Source organism: Macaca nemestrina, chromosome 3 (genome assembly GCF_043159975.1).
Source record: "Macaca nemestrina isolate mMacNem1 chromosome 3, mMacNem.hap1, whole genome shotgun sequence".
In the NCBI taxonomy this organism is placed as follows: domain Eukaryota; kingdom Metazoa; phylum Chordata; class Mammalia; order Primates; family Cercopithecidae; genus Macaca; species Macaca nemestrina.
The window spans coordinates 45073007-45085352 of record NC_092127.1 but is presented as its reverse complement, the minus strand read 5'-3'; the positions used below and the strand labels follow the sequence as shown (position 1 = coordinate 45085352).

At 40.4% G+C, this 12346-nt stretch overlaps 1 protein-coding gene and 1 long non-coding RNA gene across 4 annotated transcripts in view; one reads left to right on the top strand and one right to left on the bottom strand.

Annotated features, from left to right (window-relative positions):
- Window positions 1-1598: 1598 nt before the first annotated feature.
- Window positions 1599-4706, bottom strand: LOC105463401 (uncharacterized). Its single transcript, XR_011620932.1, has 2 exons — window positions 4394-4706; window positions 1599-2405 (listed from the first exon to the last, which is right to left on the bottom strand). It is a non-coding gene; the product is annotated as an uncharacterized lncRNA (long non-coding RNA).
- Window positions 4707-4814: 108 nt separating this feature from the next.
- The window catches only part of HHI (hedgehog interacting protein), a 98255-nt gene continuing 90723 nt past the window's right edge, over window positions 4815-12346 (top strand). For 2 of the 3 annotated variants that reach the window (XM_011710462.2, XM_011710461.2), the window contains exons 1-2: window positions 4816-5642; window positions 11296-11488. In XM_011710462.2, the coding sequence (XP_011708764.2) occupies window positions 5364-5642; window positions 11296-11488 (472 nt within the window). In that variant the 5' untranslated portion in view covers window positions 4816-5363. Of the gene's footprint in view, window positions 5643-11295; window positions 11489-12346 lie in introns of all 3 variants that reach the window. The other variant, XM_011710460.2, reaches the window with a different exon arrangement.

The following is a 12346-nucleotide window of genomic DNA, read 5'->3' as shown; positions in this document are numbered from 1 at the left end:
TTTCTCTGCAGCATTCCTCGCCATCTGGTATAATCTATATCTGTTTGTTACCTGTCTTCCCCACTAGAATATGAGTTCCATGAGAAAAGTTTTGTTCACTGCTGTGTCCCCAGGGTCCAGATCAGGCTCTGGTACACAGTAGGTGCTCACTTTTGAAAGAAAGACTAACTGTAGAAAACACCCTAGAAGCAGCCCTACCATTTTTGTGTCCATTTATCTGAATTATAACCAACCTTTAATTTTTAAAGGATATGTATTTATTATCTCGCTTTGCTGGCTGTCCTTCGTTTGTGGAATCACACTTCAGTAGCAAGGTCTGTTGCACTTCCTTAGTGATAGTGCACTTTAAACTGTGTGCTTTCTTCTATTTCACAATTTACTTTTTGAGACAGCGTCTTGTTCTGTCACCCAGGCTGGAGTGCAGTATAATCATAGCTCACTGCAGCCTTGATCTCCTGGGCTCAAGTGATCCTCCCACCTCAGGTTCCCAAGCAGCTGGGACTACAGGTGTGCTCCACCATGCCCGGATAATTTTCCTTATTTTTTTAGAAATGGGGTCTCACTGTGTTGCCCAGGTTGGTCTTGAACTCTGGGGCTTAATCTATCCTCCTACCTTGGACTCCCCAATTGATGGGATTACAGGGGTGAGTCACTATGTCTGGCCCAATTTAAAGTTTTTTTTAATGCAAATATTAGCTCCATTTTAAACCTTTAAAAATTATCAACTCCATCAAGATCAGCCACTCAGTAGCATTTATTGAGAGGCTGGTTGCTGTGCTAGGAGTTGAAACTAAACTATGTTGGGGTGTCCAAAGAAGGAAATGCAATTCCTGCCCTTGTGGAGCTTATAATCTCATGAATATTCAACTTGCACATATGTAAACGTCTCAGGTATTTACCAATGATGCACAAAAGAAAATAAATAAAATATAGTATCTATACACTTGTTAGGTGAGGTGCAATGGTTGAAGGGCCGTTCAAACTAGAATAACTCTTAGAAGAGGTTGTTGTTAAGCCTAAATTTAGAGAAAGAGACAAAGATGGATAAGTATGAGGGAGGAAAGAAAGGGCACTTGCAAAAACAAAAGTGAATGACAAATACACGGAACTAACTTAATTAGTTACCTGGAGTCTTTAAATGAAAAGTCTGCGAATTTGGCCTCTAGCCTCTGAGTTATCTATTCTGCACTTCTCCTCAAATGTATCAAATTATATTCTGAACTCAAATGGTCCTAGACTTTCAACAGTGGTTGGAGTCACTTTGCACTCCTTCCAAGTTATCCTAGGTCTCAACTGAAATGTCATTTTCCCAGAGAAGCTTTTTCCAGTCGCTTAATCTGAAATAGATGTTCTTTGTTATTCTATCCCTTAGCATTTATTTCATAGCCTTTACCATAATTTATAACTGTAATTTTATTTGTTACCTTATCATTTGACTTCTATATTAGATTAATAACTACCTAGAAGCAGGGTGTTTGCATTATTTTTCAGTACTATATACATATCAGCATGGTGCCTAACACTTAATATATATTTGTTGAAATGGAATTAAATAGTACATATTTCTGTGAAGGCCAGAAATCCATACATAAAGCTGATTCCAAAACTCAAAATAATTTTATTTTAAACACTTACCAAAGTTCAATTGTCCTCACTTCTGATACACAGAAATGTATATTCATATAACTCTCTTGATACATACATATACAAACATATATACATAATTCACATACATGATAATATTTTGACCTTTACTTCTGAAATTAATTTCAATTTATGTCACATATTTCATTTTTTACAATCAACTAAATACGTTCATGAAAATAATTAATTCTTCTAAAGTAGGGAATATAACTCTGGATAGGACCTATGAGGGAGGGATGGTCCAAGCTGGTGCTAGCTCATACACAATGATTTGGTGTACATTTTAAAAAGGACCCACATCCTCTGGGTAGACACAGACACACAGCAACATAAACTCTGCTTGGTGAAGGGAGCCTGGGCAGGACTTCAGCTCCCACTTTAGGTGCTCTTGCACAGGGCATGACCTGCACATAGGTGGCAGTTCTGGAGAGGATTACTCAGTGGTGGTGTGAGCAGATGTGATCTAGCATGGCCGTTCCATTCCTTGCTAGAAAAGGCCAATTTGATTTGTCTGTATTATTTTCGTCAGGAAGGGGTCCCTTCTTCTTTTCACCACTCTGTCTGTTTAGCTGAAGAGGGAGACCTCTCCAATGAAAGAGGACCATTTTTCATGTTCAAGTGTATGCATGGCTATCCTCTGTTCCTTCAGCCTCCAAGGGGGCTTTCAAGGTTTAATCTAAAGAAATAACCCTGTGTTGATTCTTGATTCCTAAGAAATTATGCTGTCAGTCTGGTTGTAGGCAAGGGTTGCAATTTTCCCTCTGGAAAAAATGAATCACAAGTTAGTCCATTTGTATAACACTGCTTAGTAACTGTTTAGAAATTATACCAGTAACACTAAGAATAAGCTCAAGCTATCTCCTAAGTGACCCAATTTATTGACTTTCAGGACAAACAGTAGATGAAATCAATTCTAGTTTCCATATATCAAAACTAACAAGCATGTCTTATTTCAGTAATCTTTTATAAACTTTCTATATCTTAGGGTCAAGGGTTATAACAGATGCATAGTATTTTAAAAACAAAATTAATTTACCTTTAAGTGTCCTTAGTCTTGAAGTATAAGCCATAAGAAAGGCCTGTTTCAAAACTACTAACATGAATTTATCAGAGTAGGAGCTCAAACCACTGAAATATGTTTTTAGAAGGATTTTTACTTTGGAAAATGAATATAAACTTGGCATTTGGGAATAAAGGGTTGGATAGTGGAAAGCACCCCAGATTGGGTTCAAGTCCTTATTCTCAAACTATCTAATGAGATGAAACTATGCAAGTGATTTAAATTTGATGGGATTCATCTTGAGATCTATTAATGAGTTTAAAGTCTTAAAGTGCTTGCAGCTCTCTGATTAATTTTATATTAAAAGTCCTCAAAGCAGAAAGAATATCAGATTAAAAAAAAAAAACAACAACAACAGCCTGTGAGATCCTAAGTGGACTTACAATCACGTGTATGAAGAATCATGTGTATACAGCAGCCCCTGGGGAAAATGTTAAACGTGTCATCGGGGCCCTACCTTTAGCTGAGGACTGGGCCAGACATCCTAGCAGATTCTTTTCAGTTATTCTGATGTGTCACCTCTTTTGGGAAAAACCTAACTTCACTAATATCCAGGTTCAGCAAGTGAAAAAGACAGAAGCCTTACCTAGCCACCGTGACCACTTTAAAGAAGTGATTAATTTAGTCAGCTGCCCACCTCAATCATCACCAACTTTTGCAATCGCTTGGCGAAATCAATGTCCAACAAGTGAAGCAAATCCAAATATGGTGAACATTCCTCCATTGCCAAAATGGGAAAACTGCCTTATCTCCTCCTCAAAGCCCATCTTCTGGGAAATCAGCTCCTCTGTTAAATACCCAAGTGGGCTAGAAGCACATTTTGTGTGCAACCCTGTAGAAGCTCGTCCTGATGCCAACTTGCAGGGATCCAGTAAACCTCAAGTCACCGCTCTTGATAACATAGACATCTTTTTAGAAACACTTTATTTATACAGACTTTGTCTAGCTGGGGAAAAGGTTAATTTATTTGTATACACAGGGATAAGTAGAGCACAGCGCTTCTGGACGCCCTTAAACTTGCAACTAATTCTTTCTCCAGATCTAACGCCTCTGTTTCTACTCCCGGGGAATCTCTCCCCAGGGACTGCGCGCGCGTGCGTGCGTGTGTGTCTGTGTGTGTGTGTGTGTGTGCTTTAAAATGATCACTAATTCCGCGCCCAGCTTCTCTCCGTCCACCTGTGGCCCAAGAACCTGTGTTCCCAGATGGCACCAGCGGGGCCTGGCTTATTCCAGAACACATGTGGGGCCCTGAAAGGTGCGTCGGGGACTAACCCGCCCAAACCGAGGCAAACACTCTGGGAGGCCGACTCTGGCTTGGCTTGTGGCCCGACATACCGCCCCACTCCGCGCACACGTGTCTGTGACACTTCAGTGGCTTGCAGGACCTCCAGCGAGGATGTCTCCAAACCATCTCAGCCTACTCAACGGCATCTGGGATGTCCCCCTGCCTCTAAGTCAGACCCCAAGAAAGATCTTTGAGGACTTGAGCTTCACATTGAAAATCAGTGTGGAAAATGGGGGTGTCCGTGAGGCTGGGGGAGACAAAGGGGCCCAAAAACTCCCTCCCGTCCGCTTCAGCCCACTTAGTTCACCCTCCCACGGGGCGAGGGGCGGGCCGGGGGGCTGGGGTGGGGATGGCCCTGGAAGGGGTCCCTCCCTTCCCACCTCCCACGGCCCACCCTTACTTACTTTCTCTCGGAGCCTCTGCTTGGCCGCCTTTAGCCCAGGCGATGCGGAGGGGAAGCGGGGAGGAGAGAGGAGCCTGCGGACTGCAGCAGCCGGGCAGTCCCGGAATCTCCGGACTGCGCCCCTGCCCCAAGCCCGCCGGGAACCGGGGCCGTGGACGCCCCCACCCGGGCGCCGCGGCGAGGCGGGCGCGCTGGGTTCAGCACCCTCGAGGCTGGCTCCGAACGCTCACGGCCCTCCCCCTCCGTCCGCCGCCGTCGCTGCCAGCCGCCCCTCCCCGCCTCAGCAGGGAGGCAGCCGGGGCCCGGGGGACGCGCTCGCGCGGGGGCTGCCCCCTCCCCTTCCCCCCACCCTGGGCGGGGGCGCGCGAGAAGCGGTGACGTCAAGGGGCGCGCTGTGGCAGCACCTCCCCGCGCGCTAGTTAAAAAGAAGAAGAAAAGAGGGAGCGAAACATGAGAGGCTGTGTGAGAAGCTGCAGCCGCCGGCAGAGGAGACCTCAGCATCATCTAGAGCCCAGCGTTGACCCTGCCTCCGCCTGCCCCGCCGCCGCCGTCGCCGTTTCTGTTCCTGCTACTGTACCACCTAAACAACTCCCGTTACACGGACAAGTGAACATCTGTGGCTGTCCTCTCCTTTTCTTCCTCCTCTTCCAACTCCTTCTCCTCCTCCCACTTCCCAGCCGCAGCAGAAAGCCCCTAACCCAACTGACACTGGCACAACTGAAAACGGTGTCATCTGCACAACTTTATCTCGCTCCTCGGGCTCCCCTAAGGCATTGGACCCATCGCCGCGTCTTTTATTTTTTGCAAAGTTGCATCGCTGAACGTATTTTTGTCCCCGTCACCTCCCTCTGCCTCTGGAGCGCCCTGCAGCCCCGCAGCCTCCTCCTGGAGCTGCGCCTTAGTGCCTCTGCTGGGCAGTGGCGTTCCCCCCCCATCCTCCCGCGCCCAGCCCCTGCTGCTCTGGGCAGACGATGCTGAAGATGCTCTCCTTTAAGCTGCTGCTGTTGGCCGTGGCTCTGGGCTTCTTTGAAGGAGATGCTAAGTTTGGGGAAAGAAACGAAGGGAGCGGAGCAAGGAGGAGAAGGTGCCTGAATGGGAACCCTCCGAAGCGCCTGAAAAGGAGAGACAGGAGGATGATGTCCCAGCTGGAGCTGCTGAGTGGGGGAGAGATGCTGTGCGGTGGCTTCTACCCTCGGCTGTCCTGCTGCCTGCGGAGTGACAGCCCGGGGCTGGGGCGCCTGGAGAATAAGGTAGGCAGTCACCGGCCTCACGGACGCGTACTTGGCATATTGGCTGGGTGGGGTTCCCTGTGGCTCTGGCAAAGCCGGTGGCTGTAAGAAGGGCAAAACTTCTTTGGGGGAGTTCTTTTCATAACTTTTCTAAAGCGCTAACGTGATTCTGTTGTGTGTTCTCTGGGGTAAGCAAATAGCTTTCCCGCCCCCAGAGTCCGCGGTCGGGATGCTGTGCAAACTTGCCTATCTCTGAAAACAGACGCTTCTGCGGTACCCGCACCCTGGGCTGGGTAAATATTTTAAAAGAATCGCGATGAACAGTGTGTTTTGGATCGAATGGGGCACTGGCTGCGGTGAAACTGTAAATTAAGGTGGCTGTGGTTTCCGGTTTATTTTTCTAGGGTAAAAAGATTTGTGCCGTTTTCTCCACGTGCTCGGTTAGGGATAGGATTGAATTGTAAAGGATGTTGAAGCGTGGTTGGTTTATGATCCCCAGCCCCGTCAGAGGGGGGTGTCTTGCATTACATTAGTTAAACCAACAGAAAGGAACTCTTGGTCCTCCGTTTAGGGACCTGAAAAACACTGGCGAAAGATTTTGCTGGGGCGTTATTTATCACGTAAAACTGAGACGATTCTTCGTCATTTTGTAACATTATAAATTCAGACTTTCAGGGTCAGTTAGGTGTCTTGGAAGAAGATCTTCTCTAAGAATTTGTTTTAAGAGTAATGGCATTTACGTTATCCTTGTGTTAATAAGTTTAACTAAATACTAACATGGTGTTTGTTGACTGTAAAGACACGCTTGTTTTTGAGTTTGCAATATCATTCTTGCCAGGAGATGCAGTCATGGGTGGTATTCACTGTACACCAAGGAATGATTGCTGGGTCACGTCATTAACAATCACTGCACGTGAAATAAACAATCAGGTGTCTTTGCTCCCCCTCCCTTTCCCCATTTTAGGTTTAATTAAGAATTCCTCTGTTAGAACACTGCCAGTTGTCAAGGTCTGAGAGACTCTTGGAAAACTCGTGCTTCAGTCTTGCTGGCCCAGGCATAAAAAAAAAAAACCCAGGCTGAATCTAATTTTTATGCTCAGTTCACGGTAGATTTCACTCTATTCTCATGTAAACAGCTCCTACGAATCAACATATGTGTCTGGGTGGTATCTCTCACTTTGTTTTGTAACAAAAAGCCATATTGCATCATTTAATTTGCTCAAGTCATGCAAATAGGAAAAAATCAATAGGACAAAAAGGGGTCGACTTATCCTCCTCCCCACTAAACTGCTGCCCACACACAGAGTCCTGTTGCTTATGGCAAAAGAATAACAACAACACCATTGTATTTGTTAGTTGGTTCACTAATGGGTGAAACTAGAGAACATCATTCTCTTTCAGTCCCCAGCTCTGTCCAAATGTTCATGCCTTTTGAGGGAGCATTTGTCCAACTCCTTCTATTCCCAGATGAGTGAGAACTGTCTTGCTGTAGGTTTTCAGCTGCAACTCTCTTTTTATTCTTACCATATGCAGCAGGAGCCTGAGATTCAGGGAACAGATATTCCAGGATTTTATTCAAAACAATGTCATTAAGCTCCTGTGTTGCAATTGAATTAAGTTTCAAAATAGCTACATTCAGGTCACCTTAAAGGTTTTATCAGGAGCCCTAAAGAACCAGCAAATTCAGAGAAAAGTTTAGAAATATTTGCCATTAAGTCTCCCTTGGTGTAATATATACTATGAATATACTGATGATCTAGGGACCCCTGCAGTACTCAACTCTTCCAGGGACATATGGAATGAAAATTTTGTTCTTCACTAAATGGTGGGGAGAAAGGGAAGGGGGATGGGACCGAGGGGAGTTATAGCCCTTAAGAGAAGTTATATAATTTTTTTTAAAGAAATCATTCTTTAGGAAGCAATCTGCCATGTTAACTATACACATTCCTTTCTGTTTTATGTGCTTCCAATCTTCAACAAACCCCTACTCATTTGGAAAGTCTGTCTGAATTAAGTTTGGTACACTAGACTTTTGCTGGTTCCATTACAAGTGGTTTATAAACTAACAATACCCAAATTGTTCAAAACAGAGATTTGCTATAGCTATGCATATGCATTCTTGACCTATATTAGTTCTCAAGTTTTAATAGTTTTTAAAACATGTTATTTTATAATAAACTTCAGTGTTTCCCTTTTTCCCGTAAGCCTTCCTGGATTATAATATATGTTAGGATCTTATTTCATAATGTGTATACAGGAGAGATGATTGCTATTTGAAAGGGCCCTTTTTTTGTTTATGGAAGAAAAAAAAATCCCCAGAAACATTTCTGCAGCTTTTCAAGAAACTACAGTAGTAGGTTTTTCCTACAGGAAGAAATTTCTTAGACAAATAGATAGTAGCAAACTAGGTAGGAATATTAGCATGCTCAGCCATACAATTAAGTCCTGTTTCTAGGCTAAGAAATTTTCTTTAATGAACTACAATTGAGTTCAATTCTTTAGTCATGGAATTATGTTCTATTTTAATTTTTTATATATTTTAATAATGTTCTATATTGTAATAAGATTGTTAACTACCTTGACAAATAAGTACTGTCAAAATTTAGGAAGTCATATTATCTTAGCAATATTATCGCACTTTCTAAATACAGCATGCTAAAAGAATCTAATTCTCATTAACCAGATTGAATCTGCAGCCAACTAAAATACCCCCATTTCTAAAACTTAACTTGTAGCCACAGAGGCATAGAAGTTCTCTCTACCTTGGGTGGTTTCACAGCCAAAGCTGTCAAGGAATGGGTGAAAAGTAATTGTTTTCAAGTGTGCCCTTTTACAATCATTTGTTTGCTCTGGCTCTTTCAGGCACAAAGGCTATTGTTGAACACATCCAACTAAACAAATAACTCATCCTGGGGTCCCTTTAACAGCTGCCTTAGTACAATGATCTATTTACATATTAGCCTAAAATTGAAACTGAACTCTTTAATGACATAATCCAGCACTATAGTTCAGAGACACATGTGTTCTACCCAACAGCTGAACAACCTTGTAGGCATATGATTTTTAGAAATAACTTTTTGTGTACCAAGTGATCTTAAGGCGACATCTTAATATACTGTCATGTATTTTCTCCTTTTGTCCCCTCATCGAACCCGTGTGGGTGCCTTTTGCCCTCTTTGTTTAGTTAGTTGGTAAATAAAGAGAAATACAGAAGGTCTCTGTCACCCATTTTACTATTTGTTGATAAGCTATAGTTGGAGGCCACGCTTTACTGTGTATCCCCTATTTATCTTACCCTTCTTCTATGGATTTTACTTTCGTGTGGCTAAAGATTAAAGGATGACCTGCCAGATGTTATAAATTAGCAACAGCCACAATGATTACTAGGCATGCTGTAATAATGTCTCAAAGTTTTACATGATTTCTGAAGTATATTTAGTTTTAACCACTATGATGGTTTTGTATACAGCTTTCAAAAATTGAAACAGGAAATTAGCTTAAATTTCTTCTTAAGATTGACGGCATCATCAGAAATAAAGTTAAGGACCTATATAAGACACAGACACATAGGCAAAAAAGAAGAAGAAATTATGCTACACACACCCAGACTCATCTGTCTAAAACCCTGTTGCAGCTTTGGCTGAGTCAGTTTAATTGACTTCAGTAAGACTATTGGTTCATTGAAACCAAAGCCAGAATGATGGCTCTATCTATCTTCAAATAGGTATTTACACTGCAGACCTCACACAGAGCAAAATGTTACCATCCTGCTGGGCCGGAACAGCATGAAACTTTAAAAAGAATAATATTATACTTGATTTCAGATAATTTATTGAATCCTACTTCTGAAACTTTTGATGAGAGATCTGTGGCCAGAACACATTCCAAAAATTGTAAAAGACAAAATTCCTTAGGCACTAAAATCAAGCTCTTCCTGGAAAGCAGCTGAGAGAGTATACGAGGATCATTTTGTTTCAGCTATAAAAAATGGAAGCATGCATAATCTCCATAAAACCAAAGGTAATTACATTCCAGTTTTTCAGCCAGCAAAAGAGGTGGCTTCAGCATCCTGCAGTTGTTCTGTTCTTAGTGGACTGCTATATGATAAACAAACAGAATTGCTTTATGATAAACAAACAGAACAGAGTTGAACACTATTAATATTGAATAGATCTGGTGAGGTCTGCCAGAGTATGGACAATAAAAGACATTTAAAACATTCTTGGAATGCAAATTCTAAGGGTGTAGTCCATGTTTCCTTTTAGAAAATTTTATCCATTTAAGCAATTGTTATTTAAATAAATTGATAAGAATGTAAATATAATTGTGATTAATAATAATTTTTCTGAATATTGTAGCTACAACCTATTATACGTTTTTCCAAAATATGATCACTTCTATTGGACTTGCTGCATACTAAAATTTCAGTATGTTTGTATTCAATTTTTTTTCATTACTTTGCTCTTGCAGATTCAAATTTTTGTGATGACCTGGAATATCATTATCCCAAAAAACAGAAGCCATAGATTTACCCAAATTAGAACCTTAATTTGTTAAAGGAATATTTGTTTAAAACAGTGCTCTAGAATTTAAAATGTTAAATTTGATTGATAGTTCTAAAGAAGTAATAAAGTATAAATATAGTTAGATGAATTGGGAAAAGGTTTAAAATTCAATTCCATTATGTTGTTTTTAATGTAAAAAATCAATACTTGATTTTGACAGCACTACATTTCCCAAGTCAAATATTGTGTTGATATTGCCTTCTATATATATTAAAGGAGGTTCTGAAGGCAGGTTTTTAAAGTTACTGCTAAACAACAAGACCTATTCTGTCTATTAATTGCTAAACTCAATGAATCAGTAACTCAAATTGGTCTTATTGAAATAAAAGACATGTCACTGTAAAAATTGTGATGAAGGTATGTCACTTTTCATTAAAATTCACTACATATCATTCAAAAATACTTCGTTAAGCTCTTGTGTTTATTCATGCATATAACATACCTGAGGACCCAGTTAAAAAATTTTTCCTGGCTAAGATATAACGAATAATAAAAATTGGTTGTAAACCTGTTTGATTTCACTTTGGATATTATTTTTATAAAACATGAACGGCAAATCCTACTTTAGAAAACTTTCCCTAATGCAGTCTGCAGATTGAAAACTAATTGAAATTTGAGAAATGTAACCCAAGTATATTTTTGACATAATCATATTAAGAATTTCAGGAATGAAATAGATTTTCACGTAAGACACAAATAAGTCGTGTCTTGAAAAATTCTGTTTTGCATGCAGTTGGACAAAGGTTGGGATTTTAAAGCTAAGTATCATTCAGTATACACTTTGAGGGAGAATGAAGTGATAAAGTCTTAAAGAGTCTAAATATAATTGCCTTTTATTTTTTCACACCTGAAATACAGATGAAGTCTTTGATTTGCAAGAATAAGAAGCACTTTTATGTATCCCTGCCTTTTGTTCTCCCAGCCCAGTCCCAGAGACTATACTTGTATCCTTATAAAGGCATTCTGTATTGTGACACAGTAATTCTTTTCAGAAAACTTCATTGGCTAAATTAAACTTTTCTACTTACACAATTGCAAAAAAATAATAATAACTATACCTAACTTTACCTAACTAAAAAAATTGTTTGTTTCTGATTTATGACTTTCAGATATTTTCTGTTACCAATAACACAGAATGTGGGAAGTTACTGGAGGAAATCAAATGTGCACTTTGCTCTCCACATTCTCAAAGCCTGTTCCACTCACCTGAGAGAGAAGTCTTGGAAAGAGACCTAGTACTTCCTCTGCTCTGCAAAGACTATTGCAAAGAATTCTTTTACACTTGCCGAGGCCATATTCCAGGTAAGAAAAAAAAATGCATAAGTAAAATAAACCACTGCACAATATCCTTGTAAGATACCTGTGCTTAAATGCTTATTTATAAGACTTGTAAAATTTATCTTGTCTTTAAAATTACCTATTTTACCTCATAATTAACATTTCCAAATTTATAACTTTTATTGCCTCTAAAGGGAATATTGTAATTTCAGTCTGCAAATAGTATAATTGGTTTTGTCGACTTATTATATATTTCTTGTTAAGCTGATAATACAGGTGGTAATCTTTATACACGTTGTATTCTCAATCCAAATTCCTCGTTGGTGCCTTCTTTACCCATCACCATCAATATCAAGGCAACGTCTTCTTCTACACAGCTGATACATAACTGGAGAATGTCCACTGACTTGTAAGATAGATCCTTAAACAAAATATGATTAGCAATCCAAAAAAGTAATATCTTACAAAGCACTTTCACATAAAATGATGAATTTTCTCCTCAAAACCCCTGTAAGGTAGGTAGAAACAGTGGAGTCCTCTCCAATTGACAGATGAGGAAATCTGAGCTTTGGGAGAAGTCAAATGCCTTATGCAAAGTTATACAATGAGAAGGCGATAGGAGAGATACGGACGTTCTCATGCATATAGTGTCATGAACATGCCTAGTCACTATTGTAGTTTGGACTCTAATAAGCATATATATTCATTAATTAATTTTTATCATCAAAAATTTGTAAACTTTTGTTACTGTTGCTTTAGTTGGAAGACTCAACAGAGAGGGAAAAAATAATTTAATAAGACATTCTATTTAGTTAGGCAAAGTCGCACACAAATCTACTGAAGATTAAGCAGTGTTTAAGGAAAAGGCAAGCTTTAACGACT